This window comes from Oryzias latipes, chromosome 8 (assembly GCF_002234675.1).
Source record: "Oryzias latipes chromosome 8, ASM223467v1".
In the NCBI taxonomy this organism is placed as follows: Eukaryota; Metazoa; Chordata; class Actinopteri; order Beloniformes; family Adrianichthyidae; genus Oryzias; species Oryzias latipes.
In genome coordinates this window covers 20,421,969-20,443,387 of record NC_019866.2, presented here as the reverse complement: position 1 = coordinate 20,443,387, position 21,419 = coordinate 20,421,969, and the positions used below count along the sequence as shown (strand labels likewise).

Genomic DNA, 21,419 nt, shown 5'->3' with positions numbered 1-21,419 from the left:
TGTTACACTTTACCACATGTATGTTAATCATACGTTCCAGCCTCATGGAAACTCCAACACAGACCTGCGTTCCCCAAGATGCACTTTGAACCGGCCACCTCTATCTACAACCTTCAACAAGTCCGGTTGACCCAAAATCCCTGCAGCACCTGTAAGGGGTCTACCCTTGTACAAGTGCAAAAAAAAACAAACAACCTTTGATGCAAATATGCATCAATAGGCTCCATCAAATCCTTCGGCTCCAAAATGACCTTGATCTAGTTTCTGCTTGAAAGCAAAACATGAAGGGAAATAAATTCAGGTGTCAAAGGGTTTAAATGATGGAAACAAATTAAATGCAAGTTCAGCGCGTTGCTAATTATTATGCAATTGATATTTTTCTATGATTTTTTTAAATATCATCCATGAGTTTAGTTGAAAAATAAAGAATTTAGTCTTTTTGGCACTTAAATACAGTTTGCAGAATCATTTGGAACGCACTGTAGATAAGTGCAGTAAAGTTTGTAAATGTACAACTCCACTGCAAAAACTCAACATCTGAAATATTTTTGAGCAGTTATAGTTACTGTACTGTACACGTAAAACACAGTAACTTTACAGGCAACATTTCCCAGTGGTGGAAAGAAATGATGTATTGTCCAACTCTTTTCTTCATAACATTTTTTTAGGTTTGTTAGGAGAATTAGCCTTAATTTTTGATGGAAGATGTGGTCTGCTCAGCAGTGTGTGAACAGGTCTGACTGACGTGCCGTACCTTTTCAGTGGGAGACAGAACTGGGCTGCAGGCAGATCTGTGCCTTTGAAGCCAGGCTCCTGTAAATTGTGCAGAATGAGGTCTGACATTGTGCTCCTGGAAAAAAAGCATGATCCCGGGAAAAGATGTCGACTTGATGACAGCTCGTATCTTTTCAAAGGTCCAGAATTCGCCTCTGGATCAGCGGCACTGCCACACAGAAGACAAGCCGGCCCTTCTAGGTGCACTGATGCATGTCTGTCCTGCTTCTGAGTCTCCACGATGAAAGCCCAGCTTGTTTTGTTTTCTCAAATTTTGCCACATAGTGTGGCTTTTTCCCTGAAGTAAATAGTACTCAGCTTTTGATGGAACAGGATTCCTCAAACCGTGTCTATTTAAACAAAGTTTGTGCCTCAGAAATCTGACATCCATCTGATTCTATTTAAGGAAAGAACTTATTTTTGGACCGGTTTTAGGGACTCTTTTTGTATTTGTGTGACTGTTTTTTTTTATTCGGTGCTGCTGAAAGCTTGAGGGCATGCCATTGCTTAATATTTTTTCAGTCTGTTCTGCAGATGTTGAAATCGCTAAAGTAAAGTTTATTTTACGATACTTTTTTTTAAGGAATAATTCTGTGTGGCAGAGTTTAGTTGGGTAAGATCTGCTGTTGCTCAGAAAGAATCTCCCTTTGAATGAAATTGCACCACAGTTTGGCTCTGTTTTTCCACATTGTTTCCACAATTTTCTGATTTTCTGTAAACAGAGTTGTTTTATTAATTTAATGATCTTAACCAACAATTTTCTCTTTTATGCTATTTATTTATTTGCTTCTGTGGTGGAAAACCTTTAACCTTTTTAGTGAAATCATTAAGTTCAACAATAGTAGAGACTGTAGTTCCTGAATGTCAGAATATGATCATAGTTAAGCTAAAGTTTACAGTTGAAAAATAACTACTGTATTTTTTGGAGTATAAGTTCCGGAATATAAGCCGCAGCAGCCAAAAATTACATACAAAAAAAACAAAGAATGGACTTTTCACCTATCTTATAAGGCAAATCATGCTTGTTTGGCTTCATTAAATATAGGAAGAACCAATCAGCACAACATATAATAAAATGTATTTAGATAACCGTAGCATGAAGAACATGCTAACAAGTCAACTCAACTCTTTATATGACTTCAAATCAGTAAATCCGTTGAATTCGTCCTCCCCTGTGTTGCTTTGGAGCATTTTTGCCAAGCCCAGCGTAAAACTCAGCGGTGCTTCTTCTGCGCTGCAGTCAATACTGATACACACCTGCAGCCAAACTGTGCAAAAACTTCAACTTATACTACAAAAGATACAGCAACATTGAATTGGATCAATCTGTAAATCAAATCATGTTAGCAGTTCTACTCAGCCTCATATTTCCAAAGCACCTCTGGTTAGCTAAGGAAGAAATAAAATGCTAGAAGTGTACTCCCCATTGAATGTAGCTGTAAAGATCTTACTCCGACATGAAGACACCCTATAAACTGAGCTAAACTGGTCTTTTTGTCCAATATCTACGACATCTTAACCTGTCACCAGAATTACTTTCTAAAACTAAGTAAAAGTTTGGCGAATTTTCGCAAATAATGCTTTATGTGTGGAGAACTCCCCATTATGAGCCCTCCAGTTCACTTTTTTGTCCTCGCACATATTTTGTCCAAAGATGAAAACGTTTTGCCTGCCCTTGTTTTCTAAAAGCCCAATGGCACTGCTCTCATCCCTGCTGTTGTCTCTTGCAGAACAATGAGCCTTTAAACCCTGGTTTCCATGGATACCCACCTCACAGTCAGGTAAGACATTAGTTTTCTTCCAAATCTCCAAAGCAATAAGTTCAAAAATATGTAACATGGACTCACTTGGAGAAAGGGCCCTTGTGCTTTCTAAATGAACACACACATTTGTTCTCATATTATTGAGGATTGTTTTTAGAGGTTACACGAGTATTAGGATGGTAGGGACAGATTTAGACAAACAAAGCAGTGTTGTTGAAACTTCTTATCACATTTCTATTTTTAAAATCCGGCAAAAATCTTTCTGCTCTTCATTTTTTTGCCATTTCCTCCAAAAACCACCATGAGATTGTGTTAGAAATTGTTGGAGTAATGTGATGTCTGCTTGTGCAGCTGTTTGTGGCCAATAACTTCTGTTTCTGAGGGATGCTTTATGGAAGAGGAGCGGAAAACTGTTCCTCCTTAAAAAGTGGAGAGAAATAATGCGATCTCGTGCTTTGTGCTGGACTCTTTCTTTGCTCGGTTTGCAGACCTTTTTTTTCCCCCACAATCCTTTCCCCGTGCTTTCAGTTTGTCTTTATCCCTCTCGCTGTTCCTGTTTCCTTTTTTATTCTAAGTTTCCCTCCATGCATAATGCGCTCAGTAATGAGTGAGTTATCGCCGTGGCGGGGATGCTGACTGTTTAGTTATCTGCCTCTTAGCAGCAGAGCATCCAGAGTGGCTCAAACCAGCACAGGACCTGTGTGTGCGCTCATCCTAATAGGTTTGTGTGTGCGCTTTTATCTCCGTGTGCACACTTGTCTCCAGTCTGTTTGGGATGTGCAGCTCTCTGGCAGTGCCACAGGAGGGGAGTGTTGATCTGTGAGCCTGTGAGCCCCCAGCCTCTCTCCTCCTTCTCAAGATGGGAGACTCTCTTCCCGCACATCCCTGTCACTTACTTGCTTCTCTTTTTTCCCCTCCGTGTGGCTTCATAGACCGGGCCAAAGACCGACTGGGACTCCCTTTAAGTTTTGTTTTTCAATTTTATTCAGATTTCAGCGTCTAGTTGGTGTTTAGTTAAAAAAAATACAAACAGAAAAGATGAGAAACAGTTGAGATATAGAGCAGAAATAATGGTATTTTTTAGTTGACTTGCCTTCAGGGCAGAAAATTGTGCAGACTTGCATTTCATGCGTGACCCTCACCCCCCTGGTTTTCAAAACAAACACTCTCCGGGAACATCAGGTCTTCATAAAGCTGAGCTGGAAATGCACACTTCTGCGTTTGCTTCATAAATGATGTAGGAATCATCCTGCTAATACACGCTGCCCTTGAGCAACCGTTTTGGGGTTCTCTGCTGGTTATCATGCAAATGGGGTTAGCCAAGCCCAGCGTAGCAGAATTGGCGTGTACACCGCTGCAGCGCATTTGTCTTGGTATCGCTCCTGTCGTATATTATTTATGCATGTTTGAAGCGCCTGTAGGTCGGCCTGTGTCAGCAAGTGTGTTAAACTGACAGGCTGCTGTGGGTCTCTGCTGCTGCTGCTGCTGCTGCTGCTGCTCTGAGAGGGAGAAGGAACGTGGATGGGTGTGTTTGTGGCCACTTGGACTCGCGGGGTCACGTGTGTCAGGCTGTTTGGATCACAGAAATGATCCGGGTTAACAGGACGCATGTAAACACACGTCAGTATTTGCCGTTGTGTGTCAGTAGCAAATCTCTTGTTGCAGGTCAAAGCAAAACTTCTTTTATCTGCATAAAGGAGTCCAGCATCTGATATTGATTCTTGGAATGTGGTTGAAACTGCAGCCTCGGCTTGAATTGACATGAAGTGAATGGATTTATCCTCCTGTTTGAATCCATGTGTACACAATCAGAGCACATCTGTGTGTACCTTTTATGCATACATGAGTGTGTGGCTGTGTGTGTGTTTATCGCTGTGTTCAGCCTGTGTACTTAATCCTGAGATCATCCGCTATTCATCCTCTCATCCTCTTCACTTAGAGTCCTAATCCTGTCATCCCTCACTCTTTTTTTTCCCCCCGTCCTTTATCCATTTATCTCCCCTATCCTGTTATCTCTAGTTACCATCCACTGCCCCCTCCCCACCACCACCACCATTCTAGTATAGCTTTTCCCCTCCTCCCAGTACCACTTATCATCCCCTCCCTCCATCCTTTCTTCCCTCTGGACCCAGTTCCAGCCAGACTCAGCAGATGTCTGAATGCTTGGCATCAGGGCTTTTTTTCCGCAGAGTTCAGTCCCTCCCATATGAAAATGCAGTGCAAGGAGCTGCACTCTCATCTGTGCAAATTAAGAGCCTCCTAACAATGCAGTGTTGGAAAGTGAAGGAACTGAGCCAGAAAAAAAAGGCGCAATGCAGCGAAATCCAGATTCATGTGCAGGTTGAGCTGTAGGCGCTGGATTTGGGGCTGGCTCTTCCTCGCCTTTTTTTTTTTCTTCAGAACCTTCCTCCAGCGTGATGAAGACAGCTGCAGCAGGGAGATGCAGATCTAGGAGCCTTCCCACGCAGCTAGCTACCTCGCTGTCTTCCGGCTGGCCTACCTACCACTGCTTTTTTGGAGCTGACAGGCTGCCACACAATAAATAAATCATCAAAAAAAGCTGCAATGCAGTGGGGGTCGCATCCAGGGTTCTGTACTGTCTGGCAGCCAGTGCGTGGATAGAAGACAGCATCTTCCTCTTTTCCTGCTTCTGGTCTCTCCAGAGGCTTGAAGAAAGAACAACAGCAGCAGCTCTCTGGCTCCATCAAGAGACAGGGTTAGATGGCTTCATGGAAGTATGGATGCTTTGATGGATAGGAGGCATTGACACTGACGAGGAGGAAAAGTTTTTTGAAAAAAGGGGCGGGAACAAGACGGAGCAGGAGGAGAAGCAGGACGTGTAACGTGAGTGTGTGAATGACAGACGCAGAGCAAAGACAAGAGAGAGGAGGAGGAAAGGGACTCTAGCTGGCAAGAGGAGAGAGACAGAAAGGCCCAGGAGGGATCTGAGCGGCTGGGCCGCCGAGACGAGGAAGAGTGGCTGAGAGTGACAGGCAGACGAAGCTTGCGTGCTGGAGAAGGACGCCGGTGAAGGGGAAGGAGGGGAGCGAACGAGGGAGAAGTTAAACTGCTGAAACAGACGTGAACCAAAGCCATCGTCAGCTCATGGTCCTGGAGCAGAGGCACAGGGGAGGAGGAATAGGAGAACGAGAGGGGGAAGAGGAGAGGAGAAGGAACGAGATAGTGGAGAGCTGGTCAGCAGTTGTTCCTCTAGATCAGACCATGATGGGGCTGTACTACCCCGCTATACTCCCGGTAAGTTCTTCAGCAGTTAACCACCATGCAATGGATTGTGAAAGCAAAGTACTGATTAGATTTGATGCGTGTGAGTTAGTGGTTTTGCTGCTCAGTCTGTTTTCTGTGCTGACTTGGCCCAGGTGAGGCCTTTGTGAGATAGTTGGCAGAGTTTCAGACCAGCAGCAAAGCTGCTTCTTCATCTTTTATTGATTTTTAAGGCTTTGTTTCCCATTCCCATTGATATGCAATCGTGATACTTTTTGCTAACGCTGAATGTTTTGTTGTTTTGTTAGCTGGTTGTGGGTTAGCTGTTTGGAGATGCACACATCCCACAGTATAGTTGAGTTCAGTGCTAGGCTCAGCCAGCATATGGTGGGTGTGTCTGTGCTACTTTAACTGAGAGACAGCCTGAGGATGAGAGCTGCTCTCTGGCTCTGTTCTAGCATGTCCTGCTCTCTGGTCTTGGGCTCCTTTGGGCCTGAGGGCAGGTATTGGGAGTGGGGTAAATGGCAAATTTGGGAATGCAAGAAGACAGGTGCCGTGTGCACGGCCTGTGTTGACATGCAGGTTTTTTTTTTTGTACTGCACCCCTATTCCTCTGCTGACTGCAAACAGTGTCACGTTATATTTCATAGTTGTGCATGTGTCACATCATGTCATGTGCATGGAGGATGGAGGCGGGGGTTTGTCAAGCAATTTAACATTGTCGTCCAAGCTGTCCATGCAGTTTAAACTTCATCTGTCCTCCGGATTGAGGGGGACAGGTGTCAAGGCACACTTATACACCACACAGACACTTCATTGGCTTCTACAGCACAGCAGACCCAATATACCGTCCTGCTTCAGAATAGGACTTTAGAGCAGCTTGTGTTGCACATTATCAGAAGAAATGCAAACTCTTTGAAATATTGACTAATGTCGTTTTTGTTTAAAGATTTCTTAGTTGAGATGAGAATTTTTAGAAAATGATGTTTTGAGTCTTTTTTTTTTTTAACTAGGCACGTGGTTATCCTTTGCACCATAATGCAGCCTCATGTGGGTTAACCCACGCAGTGTCTCTGCATTTATGATGATCCTTTCATTAATATTCTGGACGTTTTGGATCCGGTAGACCCTTGGAACTACAAAATAAAAACATGTCCTTTTCTGCCATTTTTAGAAATTATTACATAAAAATATAGAGAAATTATGCCTTAGTTACAAATGCCCTTATAGGTTGTTATAGGGTGACTGCATAAATGTGCAGATGTGCAGGTAGTGCGTACTCAATTTTAAGGTTGTAGACCCCACTGTGAGCCCGTAGAATGAAAATTCGTGCACATTTTATTCTAAGGTGAAGTAGGGGAGATGTAGCAGAGTCCTAGGATTGTTCATTTTTTTCTGCGCACTGCGCAAGGGGCCCGTTGGTGCTGTTCAAGTGAAAACTGCGTGCTCCTTACGTGTAGCCCGACTTAGAAATGAGGAAATCACACAACCAGAGTGTAGTTTATTTGGACGTCCCAGGGGCGTCTTGCGGACACTGACAAATCACCAGCACTTCTTGTGCATGCAGCATTTGCACGCAGTCAGTAAGGAGCCAGCGCCCGTATCTCACTAATGACTAAATGTGGCGTAAGAGAACCATCCAACAGCGTCCCCCGTACGTCATAATTGCGTGTAACTTACGATACATTTGCCACACGCACGACAATGACATGTCACATGTTCCTTGAGGTGACTGCATGAACCTCAAGGACCACAAGACACACCTCCACTCCTTTAACATGACCATTTCTCTAAGACCCTCCATAGCCCTGGACAATCCAAAAACCCACATGTGACTATTTCTGTTGGAATGTAAATGCTTTGCATTAAGTCAAATTTTAAGGGTTTTCCTCAACTCTAATATCTTTTCTTTGTCTTATATTTTTTGTTTATCGTCTGATTACTCCTCTATTTCTCCCCCAACTGCACACAAGATTGTTTTAAAGTTAAACACAATGCACAACGTGAAGCTGATGGACTCCAAAAGTAGGATGGGGGTGGTAAGTCGAAGGGCATGTGGGCAGCAGTGTTGGAAGGCAGTATAACTGTGGCAGTTGCTCAGTCCTGCCATCCTGCTGGGAAATGTTGCTTTGCTTTTTATTTTGGGCTCACATCCCTTTTGAATAATGGAAATAGACTCTCCAAAAACTTTGGTAGCACAATTTAACTGGTGGGGGTGTCGCAGTCCTGACAGATGATTAGCACATAGATGCAGCTTACTGCAGCCTGTCTTTACCTGCTGGGCGCCAAAAGCTTGTTGGCCCGCTGACTGCAGATTTCAGACTGAATCCAGCCAACATAAACCACAGGGAGCAGATGAATTCAGCAGTGCTCTCTAATATACCTCACTGTTGAGCTGTTGGGTATTTTGCTTGCTAAAGGTGTTTGAAGGTTTAAATATATGACTGATGAGGACAGCTTTACAAGCTGCTCCTCTGTGTGTCTAATGTTAGCATATGAGAATTTCAGATATGAGTAAAAAAAAATATTTTTATCCCCTTCCTACTGACGAAATCAAAAAGATAAAAATGAGCCACATTTTGGTGACAAAGCTTTTTTGGACACGTCGTCCAGCTTCACTGAATATTAGTCAGAATGATAAATCGGCTTAGTCAGATGTTTAATTAGCACCACTCATGGCTTAGCCAAATGTTTTACACTGCAGAGAATCCCAGACCTGGTTTGTGTACAAGGCTGACTTTGAAACTGCCGTGTCTAAATGCTGATTTAAAGTCCTCTTGGTTTTATGGTCCTGTGCCTGCCTGGATGACTTGATCAACACTGGATGAGAGGCCAGAGATGGCCTCTCAGGTCTGGAGAGCTTGCTGCTCACTTCATGTTGAAGCCATACACTCAAATCATCAGCTGCCTGTGCGTCACCCTGTAAGCATCCAGGTGTGTAACAGCAAGGTACTTCCATATCTAGCTCTAGCCATTATTGTGCTTCCAAGAGATCAGTGGCATTTCTGTTTTCCGACTCTCATATTTATAGCTGCAGATAGCGACTCACGGCCCAACAACAACATAAACATGTTACTGCAGAGTCTCAGTTTTGTTGCTCTAATGGACTGTGTGAAACGACTCCACCTCGGGGTTAACTGCTTTCACACTGCCTATAAAGCTACGGTGACATTGTCCGACACTAATGCTGCTCTGCCATTGCCCCAGGCTCTGAGGCTTTATGCAGCAGGATGTGTGCAAGCTCTCCACATGTCACATGCAGACGCAGAAGCCCTGCTCACAGCGTCCGAACAGATGCAGAGTGGACGGCCTGTAAACACAGGTGTGAACTGAAGACACGGTCAGTACGGATTCCTCAGAATAACATACATATGTGGTGCAGAACAACTGTGCTGTTATCCCTTGAGCTTCATTTAAGGACTACAGATTCACCTGGAGTTCCAGTTCTCCTGTTTCCAGAAATAACCCTCAGAGAATTTAAATTCTGTGTTCAATCTTCAGCTTTAGCTGACAGTCTGCAGTGCGCCAACCTTTCTTTGTTTATCTCTTCCACTCTAGATGGGCAACAAGTCGGTTTTCAACAGCAAAGCTCAATTAACAGTCTGGTCCATCTTAAAAATAAAACACTGCATTGTAAGTAGGACCAAGTGGAAAATCCTTTTACTTTGAGAGGTGGTACAGAAAATTCCCATGTACAGCAGTCTAAAGATCTCAGATAAGTTAGTATTAAGTGGTATTTTGATGTTTTTTAGGTCAAGTTGAAAACTGAATCCTGGCTAAGCAGTGAGTGGATGTAAGAGCTGCAGCTCCAACACTTTCAGTCATGGATTTAGAGTTGAAGTGCAGATTTTCTCCTCTAAACAGAAAAGATTTATTCTGAAGAAGTATGCTGCTGTAGGACCTGTTCTGATCTGACCCAAGGTAGCAACATTTTGGCTTTCAGGGGGCTGCATGGTGGAGTAGTGGTTAGCACTCTTGTTCGTAGCAAGAAGGTTCAAATCCTGGTTGGGACCTTTCTGTGTTGAATTGTATGTTCTCCTCATGCATGAATGGGTTTTCTCCGGACACTTCACTAAATTGCACCTCAGATGTGAATGTGAGCGTGTGTGTTGCCCTTGTGTGGCCCTGCAATGGACTATCCAGAGTGAACGCCGGCTTCACCTGACGGTAGGTAGGTGCCAACAACCCAATGACCCTGAAAGTGGGTTTAGAAGATGGATGGATGGCTTTGTCGAACCATCTTGAACAAGTTAAGCCAAGCTGGGTTAGGTTTGCTTTGTTGTTGTTGGGGCAGAATATAATGTGGAACATCTGAGCAGTGGGAGAATGTATGTTGCACGTACAGGTGCACATATGGATGGTATGCAGTAAAGTTACTGTTTATAGAGAGCACATGTTTGAGGGTTTTTCTTCACATAAGGGTTGAATATTGAATCTGCAGAGATTTAAAGCCGTTTCATTCATCTGCAGTCTTCAGACTAAAGGCCTAAGGGAAGGGATGCCCAGTTTAGTTTAGCCATTACATATTGAATTCTATATCTTTATGTTATTTATGACTCATGTTTATTCCACAATTACCAGTATGAAGCCCATTGAGATGACTATTGTTATAAATTTTGGGCTATATAAATAAATTGAATTGAATCAAATTCAACACTTCAAGACCCAATTGGGCATGTTTTTACAAAAAAACATGTCTAAGTACCTTTTGATATATATGTACATTTTTGACAGTTAAAAATACAATACACCCCCTTCCTCAAATAAGCTTGTTCTGCTGCAGGATTTTCCTTTAATTTATACATTTTACAATAAAAGTAAAAGTGACATTTTCTGCTGTTGTGCTCCAGTTGGGTGCGACATCTTCCTTTTCTCATTAAACCCTAAACATGAACAAGACAGCATTCATTAAGGATCTGATAATAAATGACATGTAAATACAAATATGTATTTTATGGACAGCAGTTAGGTCATTGTGTTGCAGCAGAATAGAAAACTATGTTCCTTAAACTTATTTGAATGAAAAAACAGTTTTTAAAAATATTTTTAGTCTTTGTTGTTGGAGCACATAGTGATTTAGGAAAAATGTTCAACAGCAAGCTTTTAAGCTCAAGCTTCTAACTAACAGAGGTTCAATTGTTAGTTACATACCCCTTGTTTATTTAAATTAATATAATTTAAAGGCATTAAAGTCACAACAAAAGAACAGCAGGTGGCTCTTGAGCTTTAGGTTGCAGAGAGCCCCGGTTTAATTCTATTACAATGTGCGTTTTTAATTATATTTTTGCCTTGAAAATTGGAAACATATTTGTGTATAATTAGTAAAAGGTTGCAGTTCAGCTAATAGAGCTGTAGTTCTGTGGAAACACCAGTTACTATTGTGTGTGTGTGTTTTTTTTAATCAACTGAAGAACAGTTAGTTTTACTCAGAACAAGTGATCCCAGTATTAAGCTTTGAGCTGCCCGATCAAACGTTTCACTGAGAGGTAAACTGCTCTGAAAACCACAGAAGTGATGCAGTTGAGACCATAGTGTCTGCAGTACTGGATCTCCTAGGTTACCTACTGCATGCTAAACAGCAGAGCAACACTGTACTTGTACACTGCAGCAGGAGGCTTTCCATTTTCAAAAAACAAGCAATGATAACGAACCCATCATGCTGTAGTTAAATCAGAAACACAACAACAATGTCTAATTTTTTTAAGCAAACTTGATTTTAAAAAACTGTTTGTTTGTTTACAAGACTTAGATACTTGAATAAATACGAGCTCAGATGGACAATGTTGTTCATTTTAAAATAGAAGAATTTTTTTATTGAATATTTCTTATTTTATTTTATTTCACAGCACTACCTTATAATAATAAAAAATTAAAAAGAAAATAAAGACAAAAAAAATGCTTAATCAATTATTGAAGATGGTTAAAATGATTGATTTCTAATGATATTACTTCACTTGCTCCAACAATTGTTTCATGATTTTTTCTAGTGCAACATATTTTGTACATATTTGTAACTTTTGATACTTGATCAATTTTTGCTATAAAGATTTTTGAAACAGTGTTATGTTTATTTTTCTGATATAGTATTATTTTTTAATCATGTACATGATTTTTACAATGAATATAATCTGCATTTATTTTAGAGAACCGATCTGCATTTGCCATGTTGATTTCTAAAATAGTTATGTCTATTTTTACATAATAATTAAGTAATTCATCTTTGTCATGTGCTTTATTGATACCTAAGGATTCTTAATTTTGTCTGATAAAAGTCATGAACCGGATAATGATAAATCATGTACAGCTGGTTTTGTACATATTCCATTAATGGAAACTTACATAGATTTATTTCACCTGTATTCATTCAAGCAGCTAGTTCAATTAGGATGGAAATGTCTCGTTGTTGTACTGGGTATTTGCTTAATTTCTAGCAGATACATTTTAGCAACACTACAATCTGTGATTCTAAACCTTTTATTTTATATTTCAGCTTAGTAGCTATATGCTTGACATACAGTCCAGCTGTTCCATCCTTTAGCATTTTCACAAAAGAACCAGCTGAGATGTGCATTAGCTTCATATTTAAGGCGCCTTGCCTGAGGTGAGGCAGAGTGCTTAAAAGAGGGTTGTCCCTGTGATTATGCTAATATTTCTGATGTTGATGATGATCAAAGTTGTCAATAAGCGCTGAGCTGCATGTCACAGATCTCAGCAGGGCCGCAAAAGCTGCTGACACTGACTGACAGCATCAGATTAGCAGGAAGGGGGAACTGGGAACAAATTGCCCGAGCTGTAAGTTTCTTGGTAACGACTTTCACATACGGTTGTTCCGGCAGAACGATCAGCCTCGCTGCACCTCTTTGGAATGGAAGTCGTCGTTTTCACCCTGCACCAGAGGACGGCACAGGACACAATGAACCTGCGCGCACACGAGGGTTGCTGGAATTAGTGCAGCCTGTGAGGTCCGTGGGATGGAATTGTCATGATCAAAGCATGTGTGCATAGATCTGACTGTTTCCGTTGTTTTGACTGCAAACTTCTCAGCTAACGTCTCTGTTGGTGCTGATCATCCCGGAGGGAAATATACCAGCAACTGTAGCTGTTTAGTGTCTGCAGCTTTTGATGCTACTATAAACTCTGGTTGTTCAACGTGGCGGCATGTGGAAGACTGATTATTGCTACAGACTTTTGAGAAGGAATTGTCTAAAGTTTTAGACAAATGACCATCTAGTTTGCATTAAAGTTTGTGTGCATTTAATGGAGACCTTAGGGCAGAGAGCGAGAAGAGAATGTTTGTGTGTTTTTTAAGCTAAGTGAAGGTTTTACTAACGAAAATAATAATGTTAGAAATTTTAATTTTGCTAACTACCTTGTGTTTTCATCTTTAATGAGCAAAATAATGAACCCTCTCTGTGGTCTTACATTTGTCAAGTGATTTGTAAAAAATTGACATGCTCAAATTTTTTTAGAACCAGCCAGCGGGGGTGTCGTGCAACCACGTCATTTGCCATTTGCAACCCAAAAAAAAAACTTGAAATGTCAAGCTGACACGGAGCAGTGGACATCTCCGGCTTTTGATTGCTGCTGGAAGCGTTGCTGTGCAGGAACTGACCCGCTTTTGAGCCTTTACAGGCTGTTTGTCTTTGGGATGTGGGAGGGGCCAGAGGCAGCCCCCCCCCCCTGCTTTTCCAGAAGATTAAGAAAATGTGCTTCCAATTTCCAAAGTCGGCAACCTTTTTCAGCAACAATGAAAAGATTAGATGCAAAGTTGGTGAAGCTGACACTAACTGACAATGTTTCAACAGACCCCATTGATGCAGATTTATTACTCCGATTCTGAGCTTTAACCCTAACTTTGTTGATTGTTTCTGGATCTGGTGTCTTGCTCTGAACCGTGGGACTATTTCTGTGCCTTGTTTGATTTACAGAGGTAGAAAGAAGACTCTTCTTCACGGCCATACAAGGATATGGCCCTGTGCTTTGATAGACACTGGAGTGCAGTAGAAGCTTTGAGCTTCTTGAGGAGTAAGTGATGGTGGTTTTAAAAGGGGGAAAAAAATGCCCTCTGGCTTTCATCATGCGTGGCAGGCAATGCTATGACCAGGGAAGGGAAAAAAGGCTGGGTGGTGGGGGATAAAGGCAAGCATACTCGCTGCAACCAAAGGAAAAGAAAATAGATGGATCGCAGAGGGAGAGGAGCCTATACGTACAATCGCATATTTCTGTCTGCACCCAGACAAAGTTGCAGACAGCACACATTTCCACTGGAAAAAATTGTCATGAATTTATGTGATTGATGCGTTTGAGCAGCGATGCCACGTGGCTATTTGTTCTGCCTGTGCGGCTGCTTCGTACTTCACTTACTTGGGTGGTTGGAGGCTGAAGTCGTCAAACAGCTCGTCGCTACAAAGGATTTGCATTAAAAAAGGCTCCTCTTTGCCCTCATCTTTTCTGTGTTTGTTAAAACAGTTACTCCCCAGGGTGATTCAGCACTTTATTAATCACACAAGTCAAGAGAGCATAAACTCAAATCCTGTAACAAGGCTTTAAGTTGTAATATTAGCTTACTGTAGAGCTTTGCTCAAATGTGTTAAAGTAGTTTTATCTTCAAAACTCACAGTCACTTTTCAGTCTGGAAAGTTGGTCCTCAGACCGCATAGAACTCGAAAAGATTGCCTCATTATTTCCCATAATCCCCAGTTCCTTCCGATTACGTCTCTCATTCATTTTTCCATCATTTCTTTTTTCCCTCGCCGCCTTCCTTGTTTGACTTTACGCTGCTTCCATGTAGGGCAGTGTGGCTTCCTAACAGAGAGGGAATGCCTGTGTGCTCTGACTCAGCTTCTTATTTCTTCAGTTACAGAAACATTCTAGAAAACAATGTCATTTTTCGTGTTTGAAAGGTCCTTTATCATACAAAATCTAATTTTTTAGCTTTTAAGTGAATCATAATGTTAATTCCTCACTAAAAACAACCCCAAAGTGGTATTTTGCTCCATTCACACATGTCTGAGCATTTAAAACCCTCCTCTGAGCACCAGCCCCTCCCAATCCACGTTAACGAGTGGGTTCTCACATTGTGACGTCACAAAGTGAGGAACAGCCCCTTCCAGGAAGAATCTGTGCTGCCAGCACCGCCCCCAGGCTAACACACACACCCACTTGCTCCTTGGAGCTAGAGGTAATCAGCAAAATGCTTTCATTTTAGATGCACATCCACATCTGCAAAAGTTTGGATGTAATTTGTTTTTGAGGGAGAAACGCCGACAAGCTACCGAGACCGGCTCTAGGTTGATGTCATGAAATGGGCGGCACCCTGATAGAGGGAAAGGCGGGGCCTCGAGATCGAGTCGCCTTACTTCCGGGTAGGAAAACGAGTTGCAAAAATAACTCATATTTCATAAAGATTTCATTCTTTAGTGTGCCAAATGTAATTAAATATATAAATATAGTTTACACTGAAAGGCTTAAGAATAGCATGATATAGGCCCTTTAATAACTCATTGGGTATAAATGGCACACATTAAACGACACAAGTTGTTTGATTAAACACAGTAAAAATAAAAGATCACTTAGAAAAGATCAAAAGATGATAAGAGTGGGACTTTTAAACACATTCAAAATTTAAAATGAAAGTTTAAATATCAGCATAGCAGTCAAAATCCCAACAACCTCCCACTAGAACGGTTCCCAAATGTAAAGAACCGTAAGAGTTCTTTTTGCATTGTTTTTAAGGTTTTGGCCGTATGTTTGTCACATAGACCATCGTCTCCGTCTTAGCCTGTGGTCAAGAAATTGTCCGCATTTGTTCGCTTCGTTGGAGAGCACAAAGCAGGGTTTATTTATTTATTTAACAGAACTATACTTACATTTAATGATGTCAAGATATAAAATAATTACAGAACGGACTAAGAAATCCTGCTTATTTACTGTATGGGAAACATTTTGTTAGTTCTGGTGAAAATGGCTAAATGTTTTTACATCAACAACAAAAAAGGACCAAATAACAATTAAATTATAAAAGCAATACTTGGTCAAATAAATAGAAAATAATTAGCTGAAGTAAAGGGCAGAAAAATATTTATCTTCTTTTCTCTCTTTTTCAATATATTGTTGAATATAAAAAAGACAAATCCACTGTCATTTTTACCAGTCTGGATCAGCTGCTCCCAGAATCACATTATTGTGAAAGCGGCAAAAACAAAAGGCCGTGATGGCAGACTGCTATTTTTCCGACGCTCCTTAAAGCTTAAAGCTCAGACACTCGCTCTCAGTAATGATGCGTAGTGTCGGCAGCAGTGGATAAGGCTTGTCCTAATCAGTAAATCTGGTCGCACCGCACGGAAACCCATCAATTATCCTGAACAGTATCAGACGGGGGCGTCTTATTTTAATAGGAAAACACCACAGGCAGAGCCTGCCCCTTTCCCCGAGATGATGTTAAATTCATCAACTGGAAAATGATCAAACATTCAGGTCTGGATTTCACCGCCAATATTAATATTTCATTGCTGATTTCTTTGATTTCTTTGTCTAAAACCAACTTTATTCGGCTGTAAAACACAGTTTTTTCATAACCAGTTATTTAAGCTGAATAAAGGTTGAGCTTTTATTAACAAAATGATGAACTCCGAAATGAAAGATGGGCCTTCTTTGCCCAAAATGTCCAACAAATCGTTTTAAAGAAAACAGTAAATGAATCTTTGCTGTGTTTTATAAGTAAAGGTTAATCTGATTTTGGTCATTTGTTTGTTGTTTTTTTAAACCAAGCCCTACAAACATCTGACACTTCTGGAACACGGCATGTGGGACTTACAATAATGTTTTCCTGCTGACAGTGCAAAAAAAGAGGCCAAGTCTGCTGCAGCTACGCCCAGCGAGTCTGAGGCTTCACAGAACAAATGCCTCTAAATGAAATCCGTTTTCAGAAAAGTCTGGTTGAAATCTTTTAATCACAGCTGTTTGTCCACTTTACATCACGTCTTTCCCTTTAAATCAGCATATCAGTTCAAGATGGATGTAACCCCCCCCCCCGACACGTATTCAAGCTCCTACATGCTAGAATCACACATGTCCTAACAAGTGTGAACTCTGAAAAGACCAAAAGTGACAGTTTTTATTTCTGAATTATCTCCATTTCTCATTGAACGAGGCTCCAACTTTAGATGTTTTTTCTCAGCAGGTGACAGAGCCGTACTTCATGCAGACTTCAATCTCCTGTCGCATTCATTCCTGACGAGCTGCACAATCTTTCCTCATTAAGCCACACCACAATCACAGTTGTAGCCTGCGAGATCCTCTGATTCCTCCCATCCTGTTTTTGGATTACTCAGCCTTCTTTGATGCCTGCTCTGTCTGTCAGGCTCAAACCCCAGCAGCTCCGTGTGCTGCAGATGGGCCGCTCAGCCTCGGCTGCCTGTTTACAGCGAGGACGGCCACTGCAGAGGAGCAGCGAGCCGGAAGGCTTTAGGATTAGAACGTAAGAGCCCATTTGCTTTGCGGCGTTTTAGTTACTCTGCCTAATTAAAAAGATTGTCTGTGGAGACGGCGTGTCTCTAGGCGTCACCCATCTCAGAAGCGGGCCTTGGCAGAGACCAAAGCAGGGGTTGTTGGTGAGTGTCAGGTCGGAGTGCTGCACTAAAAATCTGTTTTTAGACCGAAAGATAACTGCTGAACAGCTTTTCTATGGGTTTATAGGACACTGCACTGCTGCACTGAAATCCCCTTTAAGTTTATTGTACTAAAAATGATTTCATTTTCGCTTGTAAATGAATAAAAACAATCGCTTGAATGCAGAAATATATATATGTAAAATATATTATTGCGTATAATGATCTTCAATTCCTGTTTGAGGCTCAGAGAAATATTGTTGTTTCATCTCGTCTGCGTCTGAACCTTTTCTGCTTCCTATTCATGACCAAAGATTTAGGAGTAATTTGAAAACGCTTGGAGGGGAGCTGTAGTGCCGTCACCACACATAAAAAACACAGAGGAGAAAATGCTGGATAAGGGTCCAGACCGTAAAGCTTCAGAGCCCCCCCCCCCATTATCTTTAATGTGAATTAGATGCTCAAAGGATCGTCCACAAACGCTGAAATAGGTGTTCGCACCATGCAGCTTGAAGCTGGGAGGACGCCACACTTAACTTCCTGCCGCTTTCGTCTCCATCTGTGTCGGGCAATCCCAAAAGCATCTTTGCATGTCAAAGTGTGTATCAAATTTTGTGAGTCTTAATAATAGATGTGTTTGCTGTAAATATTTCATGGTTGGCTGACTGAAAACACATGCCTGTCAGAGATATGGAGGTAGAGTGAGTGGGGGGGGGGGGGGGATCATGCACAGAACGAGGGGAGTGACTGAGAGGGAGAGTGAAATGTGATAGGAAGAATTTTTAACCCCCTCATTCTGGCTCCATCGCCGCTCTGCATTCGCTGCACAGAACACTCCCCGAGAACAAACGCTAATGTGCTTCCATCTCTTCTTCCCTCTGCCCCCCATCGGTTGGCGCCACAGGGCTCACAGGATTCGACTGGAGGACAGGAGGCTCTGGTAGCTCCACCCTTTGCAGCCTTCCCTCCTCCACCCCCGCCTCAAAACGGGCTACCAGGAGCGGAGTTTGGCCCGGGGGCCATGTTTGGAGCTGGGGGCCAAGGTTCAGCAGAGCTAGGGGTTGGTGCTAATGGAGCCGCTACCACACCCAACAGCAACAATGTAAGCTCTACTTTGTAGCATAATTATCGCTTGATTTATACATTTTTTGGGGTATTTAATCCCAATTTAAAAAAAACAAAAACAGTTTGTATGTCAGGTTGGTGTAATCTGCAGTCAAATGTTATTGTTTCTCCTTTGATTTCAGTTGTATATTATATTTTTGTTGAAACTTTTATGTAAATTATTCCTGTTTTATATACGTTTCCTGGTATCTAAGATTACTGTTATCAGTTTATGAATAAAAACGTTTTTTGGCTTAAAGACCTGCAGAGAAAGAGACGGCACACCACCTGATTTTTACCAGCTGATGTTAACAAAAACCAGCATTCAGATGACGTTCACCTCAAAAACCCGATGAAACCTGCTTTCTGAAGGTTGTTGGGTCATGATGGAGGATTTAAACCTCCACTCTGACATGTGTTTACACAAATGAAATGCGTCTGTATTGCTTTTTTCAGCTCAACATTCACAAAAAACACGTCATCAAATATCTGCTGGGATTTCTTTATCTCTCTTCTTGAATGCATTTTGTGTCGATGTGTAGCTCTAAAGCATTAATCCCAACCTTTCATTTTCATTCTTTAAAAAAAGGCAAAGACAGAGGAGGTGCCCCAAGGTGAGCCGGGTGTACAGTGTGCTGCAGGAGGAGCGGGAGGGTCTGCCGGAGACTCCTCAGAGGCCAAAGGGACCCCAAAACGCCTCCATGTCTCAAACATCCCCTTCCGCTTTCGTGATCCAGACCTGAGGCAGATGTTTGGGGTAAGAGTCTTGGAATGGTGTGGTGCCTCGTGTTTTTTTAGCTGCATCAATAAATCAGGATGACACTGTTGGTGCTGCGCAGGGGAAGTGGCTCCCCCAGAGGGGTCAACTTAAAAAAAAAAATCATTCTTTCTAAGCTGACGAGGCTGGGAGTTTCTTTAGCATGACTAACAAAAGGGAGGAAAAATATCAAGGCAGCAGGGCTGAAATCAAAGTGGAAGAGGGCTGTGTGCAGCGAGAAGTGGTCTCTTGTGTAATAGTGACCCCTAGTGTGCAATAGTTGTAACTACTGTTGTTAAAGACCTGCAATGAGCAACAACAAAAATAAAACTATGGTGTCAAATTTCCGTCAAAAATTGCGTACTGGAGCATAAGTGTCCTCATGAGTTCATTCTCCTGGGTGCACAGAATGGTGCTTTGGAGCGTGAAAACAGACTTGTGAGAGCGTGAAGCTGTGTGCTCCGTCCTCCATGCCCACGCCTCCGCTCTGTGCGCTCAGGAGCAGCTTTCCATTTTGACCATCAGAAGGAAGAAAGATAACTTCTCATCTGATCACTCTCAGTGCTAGTCTGTTTTGGGATTGGTCAATTTTAAAAGAAGATTACAAGTTTTGGTTGGTCAAACTCATTAACGTTTTTTTTATTTTTAATTGATGCCCTCTTAAAACAATGTTTTTTGTCCCCCCCCCCCCCCCCCCCCCATACACAAATATCTCACAAATATACATTTTAAAACATTTTTATAAGTTTTTCCCAAATAGCTCACTACAAATAATGAATACAGAAAAATAAAAAAAAAATCTATTTTTTGTGACTTTTCAAACTCAATTGGACAAAGGGGGCAAAACCCAAAACACACTTTAGGTCTGGGGCAACAGGATGAACATTTATTGAACTCACTAAAACTTTAAAACGTTCAAAACTTTTAATTTTTTAAACATAAATCTGAATAAAAGAGACAGGTAAATATTTTCAGAATAAACCAACTTAAACCTGAAATAACTTTATAAACATATATCCTGTCGAAATTATACAAATTTAAAATATGAACATGCGTCATGACAAAACTAAAAACCTAGAAATATATTTTATAGCAATGCCAAATCAATTCATTGCATTTTCTTAGTCTTTGTGTCATTTTTCCAGAGCTGGACGCCTGGCAGAGTTTTTTTTTAGCAGCATGTTTGTCTGTGATGGGGTGGGGGAGGGGGGGGGGGGCTGTGGAGATTTTCAGGATGGACGGCAGGTTCTCATCAGACATTTGCTAACTTCATTTATTTGACCCTTTTTGCAGCAATTTGGGAAGATTTTGGATGTAGAGATTATATTCAATGAGAGGGGTTCAAAGGTACGTAACAATTTATCTTCATTTCAGGTGAGAAATTGTCATTGCCTGCATTTCTAACGTTTCCTAAAAGCGCAAGAGATTCCATGTGAAGCTGCGTTTACACCGAACGCAATTCGCAGGACAAATTCGTGTCAGACGGCCCTCTTTGGACGCGCGTCAAATTCGTTTCTGGACACTTTTCCAAAAATGTGTTTATAAACTACACACTCCAGACGCGCGTGGGAGGAGCTACCACCTAAAGTTTTTAGCCTCATCGCTACATGGAGGCGTTAACTGTTTGTCTCATTTACAATCAGCGGAAGAAACTGATGATGTTGGGAGATCAGGTTTATTTTGACAAGCGTTAGTAATTACGTCTCCCTGTCTGGGTTCATGAGGTCAAGCAGAGACTTCAGTACGGCGAGGTTCACCATCGACTGCAGGACAGCCACTTTGCACTTCCGTCTCCCAGTTTGACGACCTGCGTCCCGCGTTAGTCCAAGGAGGAACAAGAAAGTTAAATTATGTTTTATTTCAGTCTCGATGGGGAAAAAAAAGACATTACAAAGTTCAGGAGAAAGATCAGATTCTCCTCCATGTTGGTTTTGGATTCCACCCAATGATCGCGTCATCAACACGTCACGTGCCAAAGCCATTCAACTCGGTGCGGTGGCGTCCGGATCATGTGGTGATGCAATAGAGGCGCTGCTGACGCGTCGAGGACCTCTAAACGCGTCTGTACATTGACTTAACATCAAAACTGGACGGCCCTGACACGAGAATCCTGTTCGGTGTTAAGGCAGCTTCCCTCTCTGTGTTGTCCTCCTCTGTGTTCAATCTCCTCCTTTTCCTTACCTGCTGTGT

At 41.9% G+C, this 21,419-nt stretch overlaps 1 protein-coding gene across 7 annotated transcripts in view; it reads left to right on the top strand.

Annotated features, from left to right (window-relative positions):
• LOC101159019 (RNA binding protein fox-1 homolog 2) overlaps positions 1 to 21,419 on the top strand; it is a 55,059-nt gene that overhangs the window by 11,784 nt on the left and 21,856 nt on the right. For 6 of the 7 annotated variants that reach the window (XR_909203.3, XM_004071813.4, XM_020705464.2 and 3 more), the window contains exons 2-5: positions 2,505 to 2,555; positions 18,273 to 18,470; positions 19,062 to 19,229; positions 20,523 to 20,576. Coding sequence is in view for 6 of the 7 variants with exons in the window: in XM_004071813.4 (XP_004071861.1) it covers positions 2,505 to 2,555; positions 18,273 to 18,470; positions 19,062 to 19,229; positions 20,523 to 20,576 (471 nt within the window). In the remaining variant the exon portion in view is untranslated. Of the gene's footprint in view, positions 1 to 2,504; positions 2,556 to 4,940; positions 5,793 to 18,272; positions 18,471 to 19,061; positions 19,230 to 20,522; positions 20,577 to 21,419 lie in introns of those variants that run through there. The other variant, XM_011478533.3, reaches the window with a different exon arrangement.